The sequence below is a fragment of the Lepisma saccharinum genome, chromosome 2 (assembly GCF_977018435.1).
Source record: "Lepisma saccharinum chromosome 2, izLepSacc3.1, whole genome shotgun sequence".
Taxonomy (NCBI): domain Eukaryota; kingdom Metazoa; phylum Arthropoda; class Insecta; order Zygentoma; family Lepismatidae; genus Lepisma; species Lepisma saccharinum.
The window spans coordinates 51,337,331-51,360,488 of NC_139230.1; the positions used below are offsets into that span (position 1 = coordinate 51,337,331).

Sequence of the window (23,158 nt, forward strand, 5' to 3'; positions counted from 1 at the left end):
AGTTACAACGAGTTGATTAGCCTCAGAACAGAATACTGCAGGCTGCAGACGATTGCATGTGAAAGAAAAATGAATATACCATGTGTATATTTCTATGAGCGATTTTTTGAAGCAGTTTTATTGTTAGGAAATTGGAAGGAAATTCTAAATCGAGTGAATTAGATTTGAATGTGATGAAACTATAGAAAAATACACATTTAGAATCTTACTTTCTCTTTCCTCACAAGATTCACACACGTTTTTGGTGGTCTGGACACACCCACTTCATACATTTACAACATATTTTAGAAACTAGTACTTATGTACGTACGTATATATGTATTACATGTCCGAGAATACTCCCGTCAATGGTCGCGCGGATCACTATTGTGCTTCACTGAAATGATGAGCCTATAAGAAGTGGACAATAGGTACGTTTCAAACAATGGCTGAACAAACAGGGTTTCTGGCTGTTCCAGGAAGGTACAGTGGTGGAAAGAAATACTTCCCCCATAAGACAGACTACTGGTCTATTTTTTTTCCATGACTGTACACTAGGAGCCAAGGTAAAGTGTGTTGCCAATCTGCAGTAGTGTGTGAAAATAAACGAAAGGATCACTATTGTGATCCACGAGACCACTACAGTGTTAATGAAGTCTGTGCCAGTGTCTGAACGCATCCTGTTTGTTTCCAATCAGATGTCCAGTATTCTCGGCGATGAGCACACTATCTCAAACAACGGCCAAAATTGATAATATGGAGAGCCTTATTCGTGGCATGGTGCCTTGAATCGTGGTTCCCCTGTGGTGACAGACCAGAAATGTGGTAACGCGATCACATTGCAAAACCTGCTAAAAGACGTCGAAGGTCTCCTCGGTGGACCAGCACGTTAAGCGGTCGACTCACGATCTGGGCACTGAAGGTTACAGGTTCGAATCCTGGTGGTCTGGTCATGAGTCTGGTATTCGTCAGTTTAATCTAATCATCATTCACCCTTATTAACCAAAAGTGGCAGAAAAGCGACGTAAAACAAAAGTACAAAGATCACCAAAGGAGGAAAGTGATATAAAATGACAGCATGAGCTTTTTTAACAAGTGACTGTATAATAGAGTTACTGACAACATTCTGTACATTAAAATTTGCTGGTGATGCACAACTTATGCATGAATCACTGGGAATTGCATTCGAACCAAGAATCGATTCGCATGAATCAGTGTGGTGATTCGTACACACACGCGAATCGACTCGTTCATGAACACTATCCTGAGTGGCTCCACAAACGCTGCACTGTATAGCTACGTTCACGTTACACGTGAAAAAGAATTGGATACATGTGTCTGAATTGTATTTACAAAGCTCTTAGTCAGACTTTTTTTAACTCATGCCCCTTCGAAATTCGGGTGATGCCCTAAACATTTGCCGAGATTTTCGTTTCTCATTCAACGAAAATTTAGTGTAACCAACATGGGGTACTCGTCCTAGATTTTGAAACTCATAAATGGATTTTTATCTGATGCAACACAACTCACTTGATGTCCATAAGAATTTCAGTTCAAAATCTCGACATTTACGACAGTAATCGTGGTAAAAATATTTGTGACTTTGCCCCTATTCCCTTCCCAAACTACGTATTATATATTAGAATTTTGACAAAAGTGTACCTCAAACAATGCTCTAAAATTACTGCCACATTATTTCCTTGCACTCCATAAATGTAAATTCTAAACATAGATTTTTAAATATCAGCAGTATTTGGAATTCTTGAAAATAGATAAAATCGATTTCGTCCACTAATTTGAGACACTGTGACCTCTGTTACATAAATGCAATACCAGATCCGCCATCCAAAGTATCCAGTTTATTTATGAATTTCATATTAAAAGCTCTAAATTTAATTCAATTTGTTTGAATACCTGTATTTGTTCTAAGCCCACTTTATGCACATAGGCTAATTGGGACTGGACTTACAGTTTAAAGTGGAATCCGAACCACTGTGCAATGTGCCTCCACCGGGTATCAAACCCTAGACCCCTTGATTGCAAAGCGACGAAGTTACCATTATGCCGTCGAAAACCTCTGAATTTGCTACAGACTTCGTGGTTACAATATTGGTATCACTTGCCCCAATTCCGACTACCGGATACTACAATATTATAGAAATTAGCAGCCCTCAAACTGCTGCAAGTTGTGTTTCTTAATTTAGAAAAAAATTAGTCAATGAAAGGATGAGCAAACTCTGAAGCTTCCGCAAGATAGGAAATATCTATTTCCGTCCACCATCTTGAAATGTGTTGACAAATTTTGTTCAAGTACAAACGTCTACGAATATTCCAGGTCATTAAGCAACTGTGAAAAATTCAGCTCAATTGCTTTAAATTCATATCAGTTATCGTTATCAAAATATTTGGGATTTGCCCCCCCCCCCACCATCTTAAGCAACGCAATATATTTTTAAATATTTATTTCAAAGTTATGTCTGAATATGTGTGACTTAGTTCCTTGCAACCGAAAATGCAACCTGGACAAAGTTTTGGGAAACTTGTGCACCACAATATAATGCATTTAAAAAGTCTGCCCTGTGTCGACCAATCTGGAATTTAGCTCAAATTGCACTAACATTCTTGTAATTAAAGTTATCTAGCTGAAATGTGAATTTGAGCTAAATCTACGGCAGATATCGTGGTTTCAAAATTGACGACTCGCCAAAATTTGCCACCCCTTTCCACCTAAAAAATGTAGTAGTGTGGAAAATGTAGTAGAAAGCTTACAGACTTATTGAAACATAAAATCGATACGTGAAAGTTAACAATTTTCTAATAACACTCGTACATACCTCCGAATAATCCAGACTTCCTTTACCAGAATCAAGTGATCCAAGGCCAACCATATCCAGTGTTAAAAGCATTCTGTACCGAAGCACTAAGTTGTCAATTTCCCTATAGCATGAAAAAAACCTTTAATAATAATAGATAATTTAATTAAAAAAACATTTAATAATAAACTTGCAATTATGAATTAATCTTATCGTTTATAATCAGACTTAAAGTCTACTAGACAAAAATTTGCACGGTTGCTAGTTGCAGAGGGAGCTAGAATATAGAGCAGAAACCAAACTTAAGTTAACAAATGTGGTACAGTCAGAATTTAAATTTTACTTAATTATCATTTGTTAACAAATTGTGCCTTAAATCTTGTACATAATAAGCTAATTGTTGAACACAATTATAACTGAATTCTAATAATAATGTGTGAATGTTGCTACAAGAAAGATCATTCCAAAACGTCTTGATGCCCAAGCATATATTTTTGTATGAAATGTGCTCAAAAGTAAACGTAAAAATGAACTTATTTATGATATTTTGTCGGGGAACTCAAGGTCTCTGCTGATACAAAATATAGGCCGAGGAAGAGAAAATAAAAAGAAGTTGTAATTATAATATAATTATTATAATTATAATATAATATAATATAATGGTTATAATTCCCTTAGGAATGTATAAGAGAAAGGTTAGAATGTCAGTGCCAGTCGATTATAGATGGTAAACTGGTCTTTTGAGTACAACTACGTATATTGTTCTAACATTATAACGACTCTACAACTTTAGTTGCGAAGATGAAGATGAATGATTCCTAGACGAAATTGATGAAGGGTCCAGAATAATGTCTCGACGAGATCGTGAGTCGAACACTCAACGCGGCTGGAATACCGTTTCTCGATCGACGCTATGTATACATTTAAGCATTTAAAATGCTCAGATTAACGTGATTTTATTCTACTTCTCTGTTCTCCTTATCCGAGTTAATCATGATGGTGATATGAAAACAAACTGATAGAAAAGATGAATAAGTAAATTACCTTACGGTATCCAATATTTGAAGCACTCCACCATAGAGGCTGGAAAAAATCAACGTTCTAACCGGAAGCAAGTTCTTAGTTTATTTGTGTACAGACAAACATTAATTATATGTACCAAACACGTGGAACGGTTTTAAGTATAATGTATTTATTTATAAACTGGTCATAAATTTGCATTTACAGTCCACGGCAAAGATAATAAAATAATAAAGTAAGCAAATTGTCCACCGCTATTTTCATTACATTTTTACTCTACATCCTGTGTTGTTTTAAGGAATGAAACTATGTTGGTTCGAAGCAGGCATTGTTCTCTGCTTATTGACGTCTTTATTTCAATTCATTGTCAACGCATTGTGTAATTCAGACCGAATTAAAATGGTGGTGGACAATTCGCCTACTGTTTCTTTCGCCTTTGTGTGTACTGAAAACAAATGTCTCCCTGTGTGCAATCATGATGAGCAGAGTCAGTTGTGTTCCGTATCTATCAGCCCTCCCCTCTCTCAGCTGCTACACACTTCGGTGGTTCACGTTCCGTGGATCAGACAGTTAGCTAGAACTGTCGGATGGGGTAATTGGATAAGTTGCGTAAACAGTTACCCACTTCCCATTAGATCAGTTATGCTACAAGGGACGTAAGAATATACAGTCAGATACACATGTGATGTATTTTCTTACCACTTAAAGCTGTCTTCATACAAAGTCTATCGATTCGATTGAGTTGGTTTATGTTACTTCGCTTCTCTGCTACTTTTGGATAATCGCGAAGAAAAGGATGAGTGATGATCTTGATGAAGGGACATTCACAAAGAATACCCATACTTCTGTGGTGGATAGCCGACTATTTAACGTTTTCTCGGTCACAGAGTCAGCACAACTCGTTTCTTACTTCTCACAATAGCAAATTGTAAAGTTTGTTTTAACTCCACTTTATGCACAAGTAGGCTAATCGGTACTTGACCTACAGTTTAAAGTGAGATCCGAACCCAACTGAGTATCAAAGCCGAACCTTGAGTCCTTGATTACAAGTCGAGGGCGTAACCACTACGCCATCATGGAGGCTAATATGAAGTAGTGTATGTCGTTGCATGTGGAAAGTGCTCTTATCTATACCGTTATGATTACCTTTTACAATCTTGAATAATTCAACATAAACGGGTGTTTACTGATTTAACTTGCGAAATAGTTTGTGTTATTCTCTTTATTTACTGCTCCCTGCAACGTTGTTCTCGATTATTTCCTCTCTGTGTCGTCATCCGCGAGCATGCACCAAGCTGACGCCTCGTCTCACTCATTGTGCTTCTCTATTTTGTGTCGATGTTCCACCTCCTGGATAAATCGCGGCGATGAGGATGAATGAAGAAACGGAAGAAGCTACAACCACATCCATGCCTTAATCAGGTTTCGAACCGGAACTTCTGCATTCATAGCGCGTGACGCTGACCACTCCTCTACATGTACTTCAGCTGAAGTTAAAGATGCATTTTCTGTTGTAGAGTTTCGGGTGAAGCAAATGCGACAAAAAGCCACGGGACGGCAGTGAATTGAACAATGAATTTAATAATATATACTTTTAAAAATGGTAAAATTCAATAAAGAATTCTGAAATGCGAGAAAATGAACAATAAGTCAAAAATAAAAATGATTCTAATTGACTGGACTCGGCATGGGTGTTCTTTGTAGGTGTCCCTTCATCAGTTTCATCATATCATCACTCATCCTCATCGTCGCGATTAGTTAGTAGTGGCAGAATAAGCGACGCACAATAACAAAATAAAATCTAACTGATTGCAATCTGACTCCTGTTATGATTTAGCATCTTCATCAAGGTATCGCAAAGCAGAAAACGTCAACTTCAGAGCACTGGTTGGGTGATCTCATTGGTCTAGGTCGGAGGAGGTATAATGCAGGAATTTCCGTTCCACTTTAAATAATAGGTCAACTCCCAATGAGTCGCTTGAGCATAGAATAAATTTAAAACCAACTTCTATCTATAGTGGAACTTTAATAAGTGTCTCTTGCCGGGGGAAGAGGGTGATAACTTTTATTTTTAGCTGTCGCACGCTAGTTTCATTGATGGGCTATTATTATTTCTATAGTTTTAACATAACATAACCCGTGGCTCTGCAGCTCTGGAAGGTCCTTGGTCTATCTCGCTACTGCCAGTCTTCCTCCCACAATCCTACCTAGAGGTATGGAGATCTTCAACCGGTAATGGGGTGACGTGGGGTCAGCACGGCGAATTCTCAGCCGTTATAGGAGATTTCCCAGACTCACTTGTAGCTCTTCAATTTCCTCACGATGGTGGGTTGCCACCGGTCCTATACACAGGCCGAAAACCAGAGATTGAACCCAGGAGGACTCGAACCCATGCCGTCCCGCAGTCGGAGCCCAAAGCACAGCGCCTTAGACCGCATGGGCACGGAGGAGGACATTTCTATAATTTTAGATCGCTTGATTTCAGACGTCGGAAGGAGGAGACAGGGTAATTATGATGTGGTTTTACGTTGCCCCATTTTATCTTATTCCTTTGTTAACATTTTATTCCTCCGGACACATTTACTTCTCAAATTTAATTGTTTCAGTTTTTTATCGATGGGGCTGTTCTCGTGATACACTATTTAACAATCTCGATTAGTAAATTCTTGCATAAAGTGCACGTAAAAAACTTCGATGTCAAAGCTTTTCAACTATCACCAGACTCGACCTTCATTATAATTTCAATTGTTTGTCTCCGTATTCTATGACGTATTCAAAAAGCCCTTGTGATTATGTTGGGAATATGATTTTAAAAGTAAACAACACTCAACCCGTAGGGCGTTAATTTTTCAAATTATTTATTCTTTGTTCACATGCGTAGTGTGTTTCTTACCACTAGCTTAAATCCAGTGTGGTATTTTAAAAAATTCCAGTGTGGGGAAAATTGCAGTAACTACCCATGAAGCACCGGGATAGTGCTTTGTTTTCTGGAGGCATACGCTACGATATGCCGTACCGGAATAGGTGAGAATAAGACTAAAGTTTTATTTTAACGAAAGAAATATGCGTGTGTGTGTGCGCGCGCGCACGCGGGCTTGTAACTAATGAATGCACGATCATTTATGAACATACTATATTTTGATTTGCTCTTACATTAGCGCCCACGTAAAATTTTCCAAGTTTCCATCCTTAAGTTTGATACACAAAAAATGAGAAAGATAGAAATGAAGATAGAAAAATGATAGATGAAAGAAACGGTAGAGAATGAGAGAAAGGAAGAGAATCAAGAAAGTCATAGAAGGAAAAGGAAACGAGACAACACAGGCGCGCGCAGAGAGAGAGAGAAAGAATGAAATAGGACAGCGAAAGGGAGAAAGAAAGAGGAATAGAGAAGCCAGAAATTGAGATGAGAGATATAGAAACGACAGAGAAACCAGAGAAGCGAGAGAGAGAGAGAGAGAGAGAGAGAGAAATTCAGAAGTCAAAGAAATAAAGAGAAGGAGGCGAGAGAGAGAGAGAGAGAGAGAGAGGAATAAAGTAGAGAAGCGAAAAAAATTGAAATTTTAGAACAAAATCTGGCAGAAAGAGAGGGGGAGAGAAAGAGTAGGAAGGAAGAGGAGTAGCAGAAATATCGATACACAGAAGGAATAAAGAACACACGGAGAGAAAATGGAAAGGAGAACATAGAAATTGTACCAACGTGTTTACTGTGCAGGGGTGTGAAAGAACATTCATTCCTAATGTGTTTAGGTGCATATAAAAGTATCTATTTATTTACAGTGCTTGAGCAGCTTCATAATGGCATTTGAATAATTATCACTAGGCAATATTTTGTTGACTACCATACTAGTTGTTATATTCTAATTTATTGTTTTGGTACCTCTTTATATTTTGTTATTTTTTTGTACGAAATGCGGAAAATTCTGTGATTTTGTATAAAGAACGCTAGACAACATCCAACTGGGTTTTTCTTTTTAATTTTCATTCATGATTGAACGCAAAATGAGTATTTGTTGCAAGAGAGCATGTTACGCAGAGGACTTGGTTTCACATATTTTATTATAAACTATTTTACGTATTAAATCTTCGTTAAACGCGTTTCATATTTGTTTGATCTGTCACTTCTTTAAGCATCTTGTATTGGCACTCGTAAACTTTATTAATATAGAGAACGTTACGATTGCATGAACAGGATAAACAACGTTTAAAACTTTCAAGATACTGGATCAAATCTTAGGACGAATTACAAGTTAAAATAAGTGTAATGTAATAGTCACACACGATTGGCGGTGCAATTACTATTAAAAGCTACGAAAATTGTAAGCAACCGTATGTAACTAAGGTAAACAAACCTGTATCGAAGTCAGCCATGATCTATTTACATCCTGATACCAGCGCCAGCTATTGTTACTCCCGGTCAATACTGCAGAAGCATGGAATGCTGCTACGCCAGATGCATCGATTTCACGTTCGCGAAAACTTTACGCGGGGGTAAAATGTTAGCGATGACTGTAAGCAAAGTTTTTTTTAAATTCAAGAGTCGTAAATAAAATATTTGTGTTGGAAGACAACACTCCTCTATGTATGTAATACCTTCATGTAATATTTACGAAGCCGAATAAGCACCCCCACCCTTTTAAACATCGATCTGTCTTTGAACCACCCGCTTTGCTAGATGACGCTGGATGCGAGCAGGTTAGTGTCCACTGCGCTGTAACGAAAGAGATCCAAATGTTTTTAAAGAGAACATTTATTACGTGTTAGCCAGTCTAACAAAATTATACGTGTTTACAGTCTACAGTATTTGGGACACATCAGCGCACTTGTTTTCCTCTCCTATGCAGACATTTCGTGTGCGGAGTAGTGTTACTGCACGTAGTGGTGTGACGCGGTCCAATTTTCTGTAGTACGTCAGGATGATTACTGTCATTTAGTTCCCGCACTGTCTGACTGCAAGTTGTGTTACGTTTGTAGGAGTTCATCGCAGATTTGGTTGCTGTTTTCATTCCGTTTTGATCAGTTTTGGTCTGGTTAGATTCTGCGTTTTCTAACTGGCCCACCATCATCTCATTTTCTTCAAGTTGGTAGGTGTTTTAATGATTTTGCCCTTTTCAATTACCTTTCGATTTATTAATTTATTTCAAATATTATTTAGCACGTTATGTACTATTATATTTACCAAATTAGTAACTTTGTTTATTTTTAGGAAGCATTGTTATTTGTACGCTTGCTCTTATCTGCAATGATTATCGAGAGCAGCTTTAACGTCATATGTTGCAGCTTGATTCACAAAGCTGCTGGAAATTTCAATTCCCGAAATGCATTGCTGCACGTAATTAAGTGCTCAGAATTGTATAAAATATCGCAGTCTTGTGGCCATCTGCACAATATATTTATTTCATTAGTATTGTGCTAAAAGGTCACGATAGGCTCAAATTCTTGTCTTGTCAATTTTCTTATTTTATTTTTAAGGATACTGTGTAATACTGTTTTTTGAAAGAAGTGTTTAGATCCGTCGTAAGTTGTCACCGTTTACCAAATCCTCGTATGATTGTGCTTTTCCTTCAAGGAGAAGAAAAAAATGCACGTGAGCTAAAAGCTACAAATTTTGCTAATTTGTTTTATGGTATATTTCCTATCATTCTAGAGCCGTGCTTGAACGAAATTTGTATATGAAATAAACAATATATTGTATATTTTTTGTAGTTAACGTAACAAGATCAAATCATTGTGCTCGGTACTTAAGTATGCAGGTCTGCTATCGGTATTTACATACCGATGACCCTCTATGTTTACATGATAGCAATTTTCTTTAAGGACTCTGTTGATCAAGTTTCGATTTTAATTTCGAGCCCGTTCTCAAGGTTAATAGTTTCTGCATTTTGCTGAAGGCTCTAACGACATTGTGCAGATAATGCCAGTATCGTGCAGCCTTACCCTGAAACGCGATTATCGATTGGTCTCGTTCTCTCCAACATGGCGTCGCGAAATGCGGTTGCGAAGCAAGTTGCGGCATAACATGCACTGAAAAAGGAAAGGGGGGAAGAAGTACTTCGTATGTAATATACAAAAGTGAATTTTTCAGATTCGTACATTGATATGCTGATGCATGCGCCAAAGTTTACAGTCACTATCATCCTAAAATCAAACAGGGTTGACAAGCATAAAATACTCAACAGGAAGAATGTATGTTTATGAAAGTTAACTTTTGTATGGGGTTACGATAAGAAATGGTAAAAGACTGGAAAGGTTTATCAATACGTTTTGTTACCGATAAGCAGCAGTGGTAAAACACAACATGTTAGGACTTACGGTTTTGGCCACATCTTGTACATGTTTCGTATTAATTAATGCAGTGTTAAATTCCAAACTCAGTAAAAAACTTAAGGTTTACCAATTTTTATCAGTGCCTTATTCAACCGTTGAAACCGGTTGGGGTTCAGCACGTGTTAGGCATCGCGTGTCCGCTTGCTTACAATAGAGCGCGCCGAGGGGCGTTGGCAATGCCCTACGGCAAGAGCTAACAGCTGTTATTCTCTTCCGCAGTTTAGCTTAGGACCTACACCACACGTCCCCTCGAATCTTACCTAGACATTAAAATGGAACAAAATTTCGCGTTTTTATTTTTGGGTAGCGGGAGGATATTTTTAGCAGAATAAAATTGTCAGGAATTAAGTATTCCCATTAAGTATTATATTCTAATCTCCAATGAATGCTGAAGCGACAGGAGATAGGAATTAATTCAAGTTTTTATCATCATTCTCATCTTCGCGCTTTCACCTGCGCTCAGCTGATCACAAAGGAAAGTATCTGCAGCTCTTCCTAGACTTGTTGTCTCCACGCAACGTGTTTTTAATAAATCAATGTGCAAATGGCTGTAAAACGTCTGGGGGAGACTGAGCAAAGTATAAAAGGGAAATCATATGCTGTGTAGGGAGGCTAGCGTGTTTTTGCTGCATTGCAACTCTGCAACATAAAATGTGCATGAAGCACGTGTGTGGTTTGAATGTACTTTATAACGTTCACACAAATATTACGAAAATTTGCTTTTGAGTACTCGTCTTGCAATAGCTTCTTTCTCCCAAAAAATTGCTTTATAATCATTATTAGAATTCAGTTTATTAATATATATTTCTGACATATATTATTTCAATCAAGTAAAGCTCAAGACAACTTTTATAGAACATATTATTCGACATAAGAGTTAATTTCGGAATAATTGCCGATAATTTTAGCAGGCATGCATGTGTAATTCTGCAATGATAATGTGTGTGATTAGATCATATTGATTTGAAATTTAGCTGAGATCAATATGTTAGTCATTCGCACCAACTGAATCATATACAATATATTCGTGATTTTTTTAGTATTAATGGAATTACATCTTTACAAGACATTGTAACATTTCCAATTAGTTATTATTACGAGCAGCGTATAGGTTGAAAAACTAGTTTTGAAACTCTAATATTTTCAATTAAAGCACAAATTAAACTATGATTTATTAGATGTAACCACGTAATAACAGCATATATACCACATAGAAATTGAGATATTTCTCGGCAGCGTTTCCCTCCAATATTTGTAACGTCCGCATACAAAAAGTTCAGAAATTTTCGCTTCCCTTCATGTTTACGAATGGAAGTGATAAACTTTGTCCTTTATTTTATTTGAAATATGTTAAAATGACTTTATATTAGAAGATTTTTATTTTGACCCCTAAATGGTTTTCGTTTAAAGTTGAACAATTCGTTTTTGTTTTTTCTCGAGCACAATTTTTATGTGGCTTTCTTCGTAGTTATTCCTATGTTTACAATTGACCAAATAATCAGAACAATTTAACATGTCAGTGATATCGAGCTGAAGAGCATATTGTGTGTTATATCTGAAGTTTTCCTCAAACGAGTGGATGGGACCTGGAAGCCAAATATTGCCTGTTGTTGTAAGTACCAACTTTAGGTGTTAGATTCTTCGTATGTCTTTAGTTCCATATTTGTCTAATGTCTTTGTTTTGTATATCATATAGATTTATCATATATATTTGTTATTCACCATGATAGTGTTCTATTGTAATTGAACATGTCTTTACATTGTATGGTGGTGAGCTGATAAATGGATCCTTCCCAAGATTGTAATTGTTATCCCACTGTACAACTTATGTAAATTATTTCTGCGCGACAAGTCACAATTCATCATAGATTCGTATGATTCAACTAACTGAATTTTGAGAGTTGTCAGAAAATCCCCTTCTTGTGTCCAAACTGGAATCATGTTATTTCACGGTGTCCGAACGCGTGAAATGGTCGACTTTCGATCTGGCCACAGAAGTTCCTGGGTTCAAAGTCCGGCATGGGTGTTCTTTGTGAGTGTCCTTTCATTAATTTCATTAAATCATCACTCATCCTTATCCTCGTGACTAGCCAAATGTTGCAGAAATACGAACACATATTCATATGCTCTTAAACAACAATGCTTTTAGAAACGTCAACTCTTTAAAGAGCATTAAACCTACGGAATTCTGTTTGGATGTTTCATTAATTTCATCTAGTGCATTACCTTGACTTTTCCATTCCTGATATTAAGTTAGCAATGGCCGACCTTGGTGATTAGTTCAGTGAGACGCGAAATCGAGCAAGACGTGGGCGTTTGTTCCCTTTCTCATCAATTTCATCCTCCTACTTTATCTAACCATAGAAATAAGCGGCGCAATGTAACAAAAGCAAAAATGAAATAAAAAAGAAAAATTCTTGGAAAATGTTAAATATTTTAAATTCTTATTTTCTTCCTTATATTTCGAAGACCAGAGTTCTTTTCTCAAAAACGGTAAAATACAAAGTATTTGTGAAGCAAGTTTTATTTTTAAATATCAGCAGAGCATAAAAGAGATGGGACTGATAAATCAACGAAGTACAAAGTATCCATGAAAAATAGCTTGGTTGGCAAGGTTATCGCCTCGTGTTCAAGCGAATCGGGATCCGAATCTCGGCGGAGTATAATGTTTTTGCAGGAGCAATCCCGATTAGTATCTATGCATAAAGTGAACTTTAGTAAACCACGCTGGAAACAATAGGTCTTAGAGGTTTAAAAATGCAAGCTTGTTTTGTTAAGAAGAGAACTGCTTGCTGCAATAATGTTAACCTGTGATTTTGAAGTTAACCTGCTAGTGACATTGTTATATTTACACTGGAAAACTTCATGTAAAGTTGTAAGCATTATTGTTTATTAGTAAATTTTGTCTGTTGTTGTTTCAAGTTGAATTCTTATATGAACATTTGTTTGGGACTTATCTACTGCTGGTGTCAAGTGCAATTAAAAGCGTTCAAGATTTCAAGATGGATATTTAACATTACCTTTTCATCCAGCTTGGTACAGCACAACTGAGAAAATACTGGGCGATGAATTCAGAAAATGGAGAAATATTATCCAACCTTAATTGCTTACTCATCATCACTTTAGAAGAGTTTAGTATGTCACGACGGACAGTTGGGTACTGAACCCTGTATTTCAAGCATATTTCACTCCTCTTAACATAGGCAGCTCAAGATAAAATTTTCACCGGGGCGAGTTGGATTTTTGGCGTCCCCCTATATTCCACCCTGGTCCCGTTAACTTTCCACCCCAAATAAAACCTTTACCATGTTGCCTATTTACTGTTTAAAATTTAAAAAAAAATAATAGCCCTATTATTAAATACTTAATATATTAGTGTTAAAGAATATGTTTATTGTGGGTATGCATTTATTTATTACTTGCTTAATGATACAAAAATAACAGTAATCTCTTGGCTTAAATAAAATTGCTACATGATTTTGAATTGTACGTATGTGTTGTTAAGAGGCAATAAATTCATTTTTTTTCTATGGAAGGATGGTAGCAATGAAAACAGTCTATATTGAGCTGTGCTTCTGGAGTCTCTAAATGTCTACTTCCTTGAGTACTTCTTTATGCGTGCCTAACAATTGACTATACGCTTTAACTTGTTGAATGATGAAAACCACTTATATTTTCCTTTCCACCTATTATTTATTTTTCACACATTGTTTCCATCATTTGGACATTTTTTTGTCATATTTCTACTTTCACTAAATCGATACTTATCCTCCAAAATTTATTTATATTATTTCACTTTGCGCTGCCATCCATGTTTCTTTTCCGAAACTCTTTTCTTTCCATCTCGTGTTATCTGGTTTGTAACAACTCTTTTTGAAACAAATAGCCACGCTTATAAATCAAAATTAAGGTTTTCTCTTTACTCAAGGAGGACACTCCTGTTTGACGCCCCCTAGGGCGGCGCCCCGGGCGGTCGCCCGGCTTTTAAACCGCCCCTGCCTCTTAACATCCACTCAATTGTATTAAGGGATTACCCTTTTAGAGAGCTTTAAATGTAAGTGCATAACGATATAATTTGGTAATTATATTTTTTTTATTTATACACTTATAGTTGGTTTATGTTGTGTTCTCATGCCGAAGTTTATTGAAAAATGGTTACAACTTCAATATTAGAATATAGGTAGAGGAAACAGGAGGAAGCATTTAGAACCAAACTAAAATTTTAAGTGATCTGATTAGCGTCGGTGAATAATATATTAATCACTACTAATTCAACAGTTCACAGAATTGAATTTGAGATGGAAATCGAAGAATGAATGGGTAGCCGCAATCAGGTGCCATGCGTATGTGAAATCATTTTCACTACATCAATTCTGCAAGTTTTTAACATCAGTCACTACTTACTTTTACTCCAATATTTTTTGTCAGCTGTTGTAAAATATCCAAAAGCTACATAGCGCGCTCCGAAGTCCGACGTCTTAGTGGTTCAAATCCTGTTTATGCACGAACTGTTCATTGTGTTTGATGAAGAACATCAATTCCATAAATTCACAATTAATTATTATCGTTACGATTTCCTAAAGAAATAGGAAAGTGATGTGAATATGTAGTTTCTTAGTTAAAGTAAGCGAGCTATGAACAGAAGCATTAGAACCAGTGGCAATTTAAAAGCAATGCATTGGCTTACTTTTGCATCTTAATTGATAAAAGAAGAACATGCAGCCGAAGGATGAAATCATACTGTCACATTCTATTACCAATTGCACATGTAAGTAACAAGACAACCTGAATGAGCGCACTGCATATTTAGTCTCTCTCTGCGTGCGTATTATCTGAACTGGAGATATTTTATTGAGACAATAATGTAGTCGTTATTAACAAAATAAGAACAATTACATATTTGGATAATATTTATTTCTGATATTGACTGTAATGATAATATAGGGGAAGTACACTTAATCTCTCGAAACTACGGATCTTGTTTTGGAATCAAGGGCAGCAACGATTTGCTATTGAATCTTATTTCATGGTTATTTTCAAAATATATTCTTTATCGTCGCGTCACTCACGCCGGCAGAAATACGGCAATTTATACAGTAGATGAAGAAATAATAGTTTGCCGATAAAATTTAAATTTAGTAAATCCTTTCGAATTATTTTTTGGGAATTTGTAGCAGTCCTTTATCGAGTTTGTCTCTAATCTGGCATCAAGTTATTTGGAATTCTAAAAATAATTCATACATATTTGTGCTCAAGTCTCCCATTCAAGCAGAATAAAATATCTGATGTATCGAATTTGAAAATTCTCATTGGAAAAAAGAGCAATGCAAAATGTGAAGAGCATTTACTGAGCACCAATAAATGAGCCCATCAAATAAGCTTAATTTTAAAATACAAATCCAGCCTATTATTTTCCCACAAATTATGGACTGACAAACTGGTATCCATGGGTAACAACAATTTTCTTATTAAAAATTTGACCACAATTTGCACATACGAATGGTAGCAGTGGTAAATAGTAGCATTGTATATATGAATATAATTAGAAGTTTGTTTGTTCGAATTGAGTGGATGAATTTCTTCGTTTTACGGTGTCAAGAATTTCACTTAATTTGAGTTCCTTGGTTATTGTACATCGCTTATCTACTTCGTCTATCATTTTTTAGCTTCTTTATTCATCTAATTTAATTTTGATGAAGGTAAACGGTGAATTGATGAAATAGATACAGGAAGAAAAAATCATGTCTTACAGATAATTCGAACTCTGGAACCCTGGATTCGAAACATGCTACTCTAACCACTCCGCCACGGAAATCAAGAAGCAAGGATCTTACTTGCGAGTCAACTGTCACGGTAGGGTTCATTCCTATGAAATGATAGATACAAAACTTTCACCAAGTTTAGTAAGACAAACTTAACAATCTTACAACTTTGAATGCTACGCAAGAAAAACGTTTAATATTGTATAACATGTCTGAATGTCGCTGCCATAAAATCAAAAGCACCATTGTAGCCTATTAATTAAAGCAATAGGCCTCTGTAGTACAAAATTACCGTATTGCACTGTAAGATTAAATTATAACAAATATTCAAGCAATCAATAGATTAAAAACATTGTTTTTGCCTGTACAGTGGGCGTTCAGTGTGTAAGCTGCAGAAACCCAAAAATGTCATATAACAGACTCTAAAGCAGTTGTTGATTATAAGCAATGAAACTACCCGAGACCCCCCCCCCCCAGTGTAGAATTGATTGAAACCAATTTTGTTTTTAAAAAATGGAATATGAATTTCCTACCACCTTATTCTTTCCATTTTCACTACTTTGTTTTGCATAACTGAAAACTTGTGTTAATAGGGGTGGACATAAAGTAGTGTGTGTGTGTGCAGACAGACACACAAGGTTCTTAAATGATCTTTGAAATCAAAGGCGTGTGTCTATATTCGAATTCCATTCGATCTACGTATGACGTCATCTTCCAAGTTGTCAACAACCACAATGTTGGACCCCGACAATGCATTTTTGAGAAGAGATGTCATCCACCTCATCCCTCATAATTTTTTACTTTTTTTTTTTTTTTGCAGTCTTCGATACATAACTGCTAATAAAAATTTAATTATCTTGTTCATTTCCTGATATGAATTGAACACTGGTACTACTGAATACCAGCCAGTTATTTAATAAATTTGGCTGTAACCTTTGGTATCTACACAAAATCTCTTCATTTTAAGACTTCCTCAGCGCGAATACGAATTTCTATGATTCTGAATACCCTACTTATACAATTGTTGACCAAATTTCAAGTGTACACTATAAAAACCATTCGTCAAACTTTTGCAGTAGGTTCATAAAATTTAACATAGTAACTTAAGTCACCCTGTTGGAACAAAGGAACTGCGGGTTCTTTTATGTACAGCAACCGGAAGGTTATTCTGTTTCCAAATTCTTGCAAGGAACTCGTGCCAACAGTTATTGTTGACGTCACGAGTCTATTGATGTGCGTCAGAGCAAAAGCTCGTCTAGGATGGACAGATCGTGAAAGAATTTGAACCAGTGCTGCTTTCGTAATTTAGTTTACTTGCACCGCTTTCTACCTCTCTCAAAGTTTAGCATCGCAAGGTCGCACTGCATAACTACGGACCCCTGCTGGAACCATTACACCAAAAAAAAAAAAAAGAACCCAGTTACTGAACAAGGCACCTCGATGGTCCAGCCCGTTGAGTGGTTGACTCACGGTCTCACCATTGAAAGTTTCGGGTTCGAGTGCCAACATGGCCATTAATATTCTTTGCGAGTGTTCCTTCATTAATTTAATTTATTAGTTGTTCATCTTCATTGCTGCGATTGGCCTAAAGATTCAAAGAAGCGACATATGAAAAACACTAAGGCTGCCAAATAACACCTAAAAATCGTATTTTATACTGCAACTCTACAAAATGTCTGTTAATTGTTTCCTTCTTATCACAAAACATCAGTAAGTTGAGTTCAAGTTAAAATCGGCACCACATACTACATATTACGCACTCTAGGTGGGTGCGGGGCTAGGGATATACAATAATAAATATTTTTCAGAGGACTGAAAAAATCAGATTTTTCTTTAGTTTGTAGTACAGGTGTCCTATGTAATTAAAATAAAACATTATTACAATTATTATAATTTTTATATTTCACATTATTACGTAAGAGTAATGAGCAGAACACCTTGAAGATTAAAACCAAGAATTATTGGAAGCTAATACAAGTTTATAAATGATTTCTTTTCATGTCTGATATGCCACTGATACCTCGTCCGTTGTAGTTAATTACAAAACTATCTGCATTTAATGTCAAACTATTATTTTACTTATCAAAATGGGAATTTTAATCATACCATTCTCTATCATAATTCTCTTTTGTTTACTTTTCATTGAATTTCTACACTGTAGTGAATTCGCATTGTTTCATATAAAGTGACATTTTCACAATGATTTCATTCTATACATAAACAAATAGTGCATATTAATTATATTTAAAAATATTTGAACACTTGTACATTGGTAAAACAATATTTGAACATTTGTAATACTTTGTTTAGAATGTGATTGATTGAGTTGGTGTTTTTAAGTCCATTTTTTGCTCCGTAAGGCTAATCGGGACTGGACCTACAGTTTAAAGTGGGATCCGAACCACTACGTGCCTCCACCGGAAATGTTTAGAATATGGTTTCATTAATTTTGGTTATTCTTAAGTGTCAAAACAATCCATGAAGTCCGGAAAAATTAAATTAGTAGCTTAATTGGAAGCAACAGCGTCCTATAAACTTATAATAAAAGGTACAAAACCGATTATTTTTTTCTGACGAGGGGCCCCACGAGTGCCCTAGTTTCCCCTCCCTAGGACGGGCTCCGATATTACGTTAAATGCAGTCTTGTAATTGAAACGAAGCTCATTTTGTGATATAAACATAATTTTATAACGGTCGTGACCTTTCTCATTCAGTTACGCTTTGTATATAGTAGTTAACTTCAACTTAAGTTATATAAAAATGTACTTCGTAGCTTTAGAATGTAATTGTAATTTAATAAGGTATTCTTCGGTAACTTGTCATAACGGGGGGGGGGAGCCCCTTCCTCGGTCATGCGCGTATACCCATCCATGGACATTGACCGCTAACGTAGCTGTGCGATTGTTCTACTTAAATATTAAAAGGGTGTTTTGAGGCCTTTGTTTTCTGCAAGCAGGAAATCGGGTGAGGGAACAGGCGTCATAGCCAGCTGGCAACACCCTAATCTTATCAGGAATGCTGATCTAACGAACTGTGTGCAGGAAAGAACACAGCACGTACTCTCACAGGTAAACCTTTGCCATGGTAAAATGCAACCTACTCGATACACGGAAGTAACACGTCTTTACCTTGCTAAATGCAGGAAAGAACATTATTGTAAGTTTAAAGAACTTGGTTCCCGTGTATAATTAACATATGATTATGAAACTTGCAACTCGTAGAAGCACTTATTCATTCCCATCAGATTTATGAAACTATCAGGAGGAGGTCTTGTGTATTTTGACATCTACATTATGTAGTGTTGCATTTGTGTTGCGTAATTCCTAGCCTTCTAGATAAAGGATTTATCCACTTTGTGCTCAGATAGACTAATCGGGACTGAACCTACAGTGTGAAGTGGGATCCGAACACTGAAATGTGCCTCCACCGAGGATCGGACCCAATACTTCTTGATTACAAGTCTTGTAACACACTTCTTAAAAGTTAGTTTATTTGCAAACAAGGGTGATAGACGCCTGAGTGGTCGTCTTACGATATGGCGACCGAAGGCTCGGGGCTCCAGCCATAGGAGTATCATTGGGAGTCCCATCAGTAATTTTATCATCATTCATCCTCATCGTCGCGATGAACACCAAGTGACAGTAAAGCGATACTGAATCACTTTATTATCCCGGATAGACAGAGTGGATAAATGTGTGCCACGAGTGACTTAATTTCTCAAAATATTGACGACCGAGCTGATTCACAACTTGACCAACGAGTCCAGTGGTAACTGTGATTAATTGGAAAGCGTAGCACTCTGTAAACCTAAGGGTTCCAGGTTTGAATCGTCAATATAACGTGCATGCGCTATTTTGTTCAATTACAGTCTTCATTGATTAGACCTGTCTTGTTTAACATTAAAAGAAAATACACGACGTTAATTAGCCCATATCATTATTCTTTAAATGCTGTTCATTATATATTATGGTATAGGCATATGCACATGTATTCCGAGGTTTCGTAAATGCTACTTGGCTCGTACAGGTTCGACGAAGTTAGTAGCAAGGTGTGTTTCATACAGCGTATTTTCATTCACTTGTAGATTGAATTGTATCTTCTGCAAATATACTGCATAAAGAAACAAACAGTAGGAGTACTAAGTGAAGTGAGTGTACACAACTACGGATGGTAGCAATGCAAAAGTTTGTATCCACGTTAGTTAATGGCATGCAGATTTTAACCTGGACAGCTACTTTTAATTAATTATTTCAGTATTTTTTAATGACGGAATTAAGACTCAATAATGTTCTTCCACTCAGCCGTTATTAGTCAAATATCAAAGATTGTTTATGTAATAAGAAACATTCCGAAGTAGGTTTTCGGCAAACTGTTCAAAATTCCGATATCGCACGTGAACACATGTTTGAAAATAGCTGGTCGTGTAACGTGTTCTCATAAAAGTTGATACATTTTCGTTTATCCTTGATCTTGACAATATAATTCTATCCAGACCACATCTCCCCACAGAAACCCATTGCAGCACTTCATAGCGTATTTTATTTGTTACCAAAGTACATTTATTGATACATTTATGTTGTACAGTGGGCCGAGCTTGTGCTGAGTTTAACATTAGTGCCCAGAGGCAAATACGATAAAATTGCTCGATGCCAAATGAAAGCTGGGGCTTGAATAGCATTTTGTAAATCTAAATATCGAAAATATATAGAACATGTACCCAAGACTTGATTTTGTACAACTATTGTAGTTCTTGTAGTTTTCCTAATCGTGTAATCAAATCTGGACACTAATTGACCTACAACGAAAATATAAACAGTAGATTGATTGATCCAATTGAAAAAAAATTGGGTGCGTCAGCACTTAGGCTATTTGCCCCCCGTCACACTACGCGGGACCCTTCCCCTTGTCATTACTAAAATCAAAACATGTCTCTGAAGATTAAGATCTCCTTACCCAGGTTAAAAGCTGAGGCTCAGCTCACATACTGTCAAAACACAGAACAACACACAATCCTACAGAGGATTGTACTGACCGTAGGTCCAGACGCCACAGACTCGTTTGCCTGCAAGACTGCAGTTACCGGGGTATACTACATGGAAGTAAGTTTGACATTTGGATGTCTTCAGAAAAAAGTGTCGCCCCTTATAAACAGCAGAGTAAACTATGCTACATGCATTTTGAATGCTACATTTCTTCCTAAATTCATTTAGTAGACTTCGCTGCATTGCAATTTATTAATGCCATATGAAAATAAACATGTGAGGCGTAGACCACTTTTTTTTTCCAGAAAAACAAATATTTCTGTTTCTGTTCGTCGCAAAGGAATATTCACTTCCAGTGAACCGAGGTGGTCAACTGGTGCGTTTGACTGCCACGCGAGACACCAGTTCGATATTTTTCCGATAATGTCCCTGCTTCAAGCGGCTCTTCAGTATCACCCAGCCTCAATTTACGGGTACTTGGTGGCATCCCTACAGGACTGGAGGAGTCAGGAGCGTGATGCTGATCATATCACCACCACTGTGTCCGAGATCGAGGACATGTTTGATTCTACCACCACACCCTCTTTGCACCTTCGGTGTATGGTGCAATGCTCTCCTTCGGAAACTTGTCATGCAGATTAACTTCAGTTAAATGAATGAAATTTGTTGCAAGTAAAAATAAAGCCTCTCCCTCTGTCACGCGCGTATACCCATCAATGGACATTCACTCCAACTGTGTTTACGTAAATATTAAAAGGATGCTTTGAGGCCTTTGTTTTCTGAAAGCACAAAATAGGGTGAGAGGTAACACGTTATTGATTTGTATTTTTAAACAATTTTTAGGGATTACTACAGCAAGATATGAATCCATGGTTTCAAGCTTCAATCACGGGAGAAGTGTTTTCATCAAGCGAATGGAAATATATTGTTTCTATTACTGTAAAATATATGTGTGTATATATATATATATATATAAGTTGTAACATTTTGTAACACAAGTAATCATCGGATTGAAAAGCATGCTTACAATGAAACAATTAAATGAATTGCTGTCAAGCAGGCAACTAGCGTTCGATTCTCGTAGGTGTTGAATTCTTCCCAGGTTCCTTGATGCAAAGATTCGTGTACATCGATATAAAGTCACTGGGTGTAGTGTTGATCAAGATCATACAGATGAATATGTACAGATTTACACAATATCAAGCATCTTGTTTGTGAGGCACATATGAGTTTTAATTTTATACGTATAATTTTTCGTGACCTAATAAATTGGGTGGCAATCATGTATCAGTAAGAGTAAAATACAAATAAATATGATAATGCCATCAATCTATCAGTTTTGATAGTGTTCACTGACTTATCATTATTGAAAACTCTCCCATGGATTTGTCATTCTGTATATTTAAAATTTTAATTTCCCATCTATCAAGATTTGAAATTTTAAAGGTCTCGCTACTTTACTTTTCTGTCTTTGGGAAATATTGACGCTATAGGGCATATTTGATTTAATGTGAGGTTAATGATGAATTGTAGAGAGTACTTTTATATTCCATCCCAGGTAAAATTTATTGTTAATTAGACAAATATTAATTGGATTTTGCATAGAATATCAACGATCGATTCTTTACTGAAAATATGCAGAGCTCTTTATAATGAATAATGTGAAGTTCATTTACTAACTTTTAAAAGAGCATGTATATTTGTTTGGCTGTTACTAAAAATTGCTACAGAAACCATAAAATGGTTTACATGGACAGACAACAGAAAGAACCCTGGTGTGCAGTGTATTCGTTCACTTATATTTCGAATATTTTCTGGCTGAGTTTCTTTGCACTTTAAGACGCGAATTCTGCAATTCAGTTTATAAAGGTTACCAGCTTGATATGCTCGACTTTGTCTTTGTATCATATATTCCCGTAGTCTTTGTGGTTGTGTAATGAAATCAATGTACAGTGTGGAACCAGTAAAAAGAATAATGATGCTTTAAATTGATAAGTGTAATGGTGCTGTTGAAATGTTTTAACTTCAATTACAATCACACCGAACAACTTTCAATGGAATCCCAACATAAAACAAATAACAAATCAGTAAAATCATGGAATAACCGCGTTGAAAAGTAATGAATTGTGGATTATTTTGTAGCTGCCTTTAGCAGTGTTTTTAGTAACATTTTTATAACTTTGATTGTATGCGCAATGAGATAAAATATGTTACGCTTTGGTGGGAAATACGCATGTAATAAATTACATTAACGGCCTTTTTCCTTTTATAGTAT

General features: G+C 36.3%; 2 protein-coding genes across 15 annotated transcripts in view; one reads left to right on the forward strand and one right to left on the reverse strand.

Annotated features, from left to right (window-relative positions):
• LOC145984028 (cytosolic carboxypeptidase 6) overlaps window positions 1-8,203 on the reverse strand; it is a 1,364,216-nt gene extending 1,356,013 nt beyond the window's left edge. Inside the window, exons 1-2 of one of the 2 annotated variants that reach the window (XM_083117345.1) lie at window positions 8,165-8,203; window positions 2,814-2,916 (exon numbers count right to left, since the gene is read on the reverse strand). The gene's annotated coding sequence lies outside the window, so the exon portion shown is untranslated. Of the gene's footprint in view, window positions 1-2,813; window positions 2,917-8,164 lie in introns of those variants that run through there. The other variant, XM_083117347.1, reaches the window with a different exon arrangement.
• The window catches only part of LOC145984030 (ELAV-like protein 1), a 125,137-nt gene that overhangs the window by 7,206 nt on the left and 94,773 nt on the right, over window positions 1-23,158 (forward strand). The window contains exons 1-2 of one of the 13 annotated variants that reach the window (XM_083117353.1): window positions 8,743-8,896; window positions 11,608-11,751. The exons of 10 other annotated variants lie outside the window; for them this stretch is intronic. In XM_083117353.1, coding sequence (XP_082973479.1) covers window positions 11,719-11,751 — 33 coding nt within the window. In that variant the 5' untranslated portion in view covers window positions 8,743-8,896; window positions 11,608-11,718. Of the gene's footprint in view, window positions 1-8,742; window positions 8,897-11,607; window positions 11,752-23,158 lie in introns of those variants that run through there. 2 more of the 13 variants (XM_083117354.1, XM_083117359.1) reach the window with 2 other exon arrangements.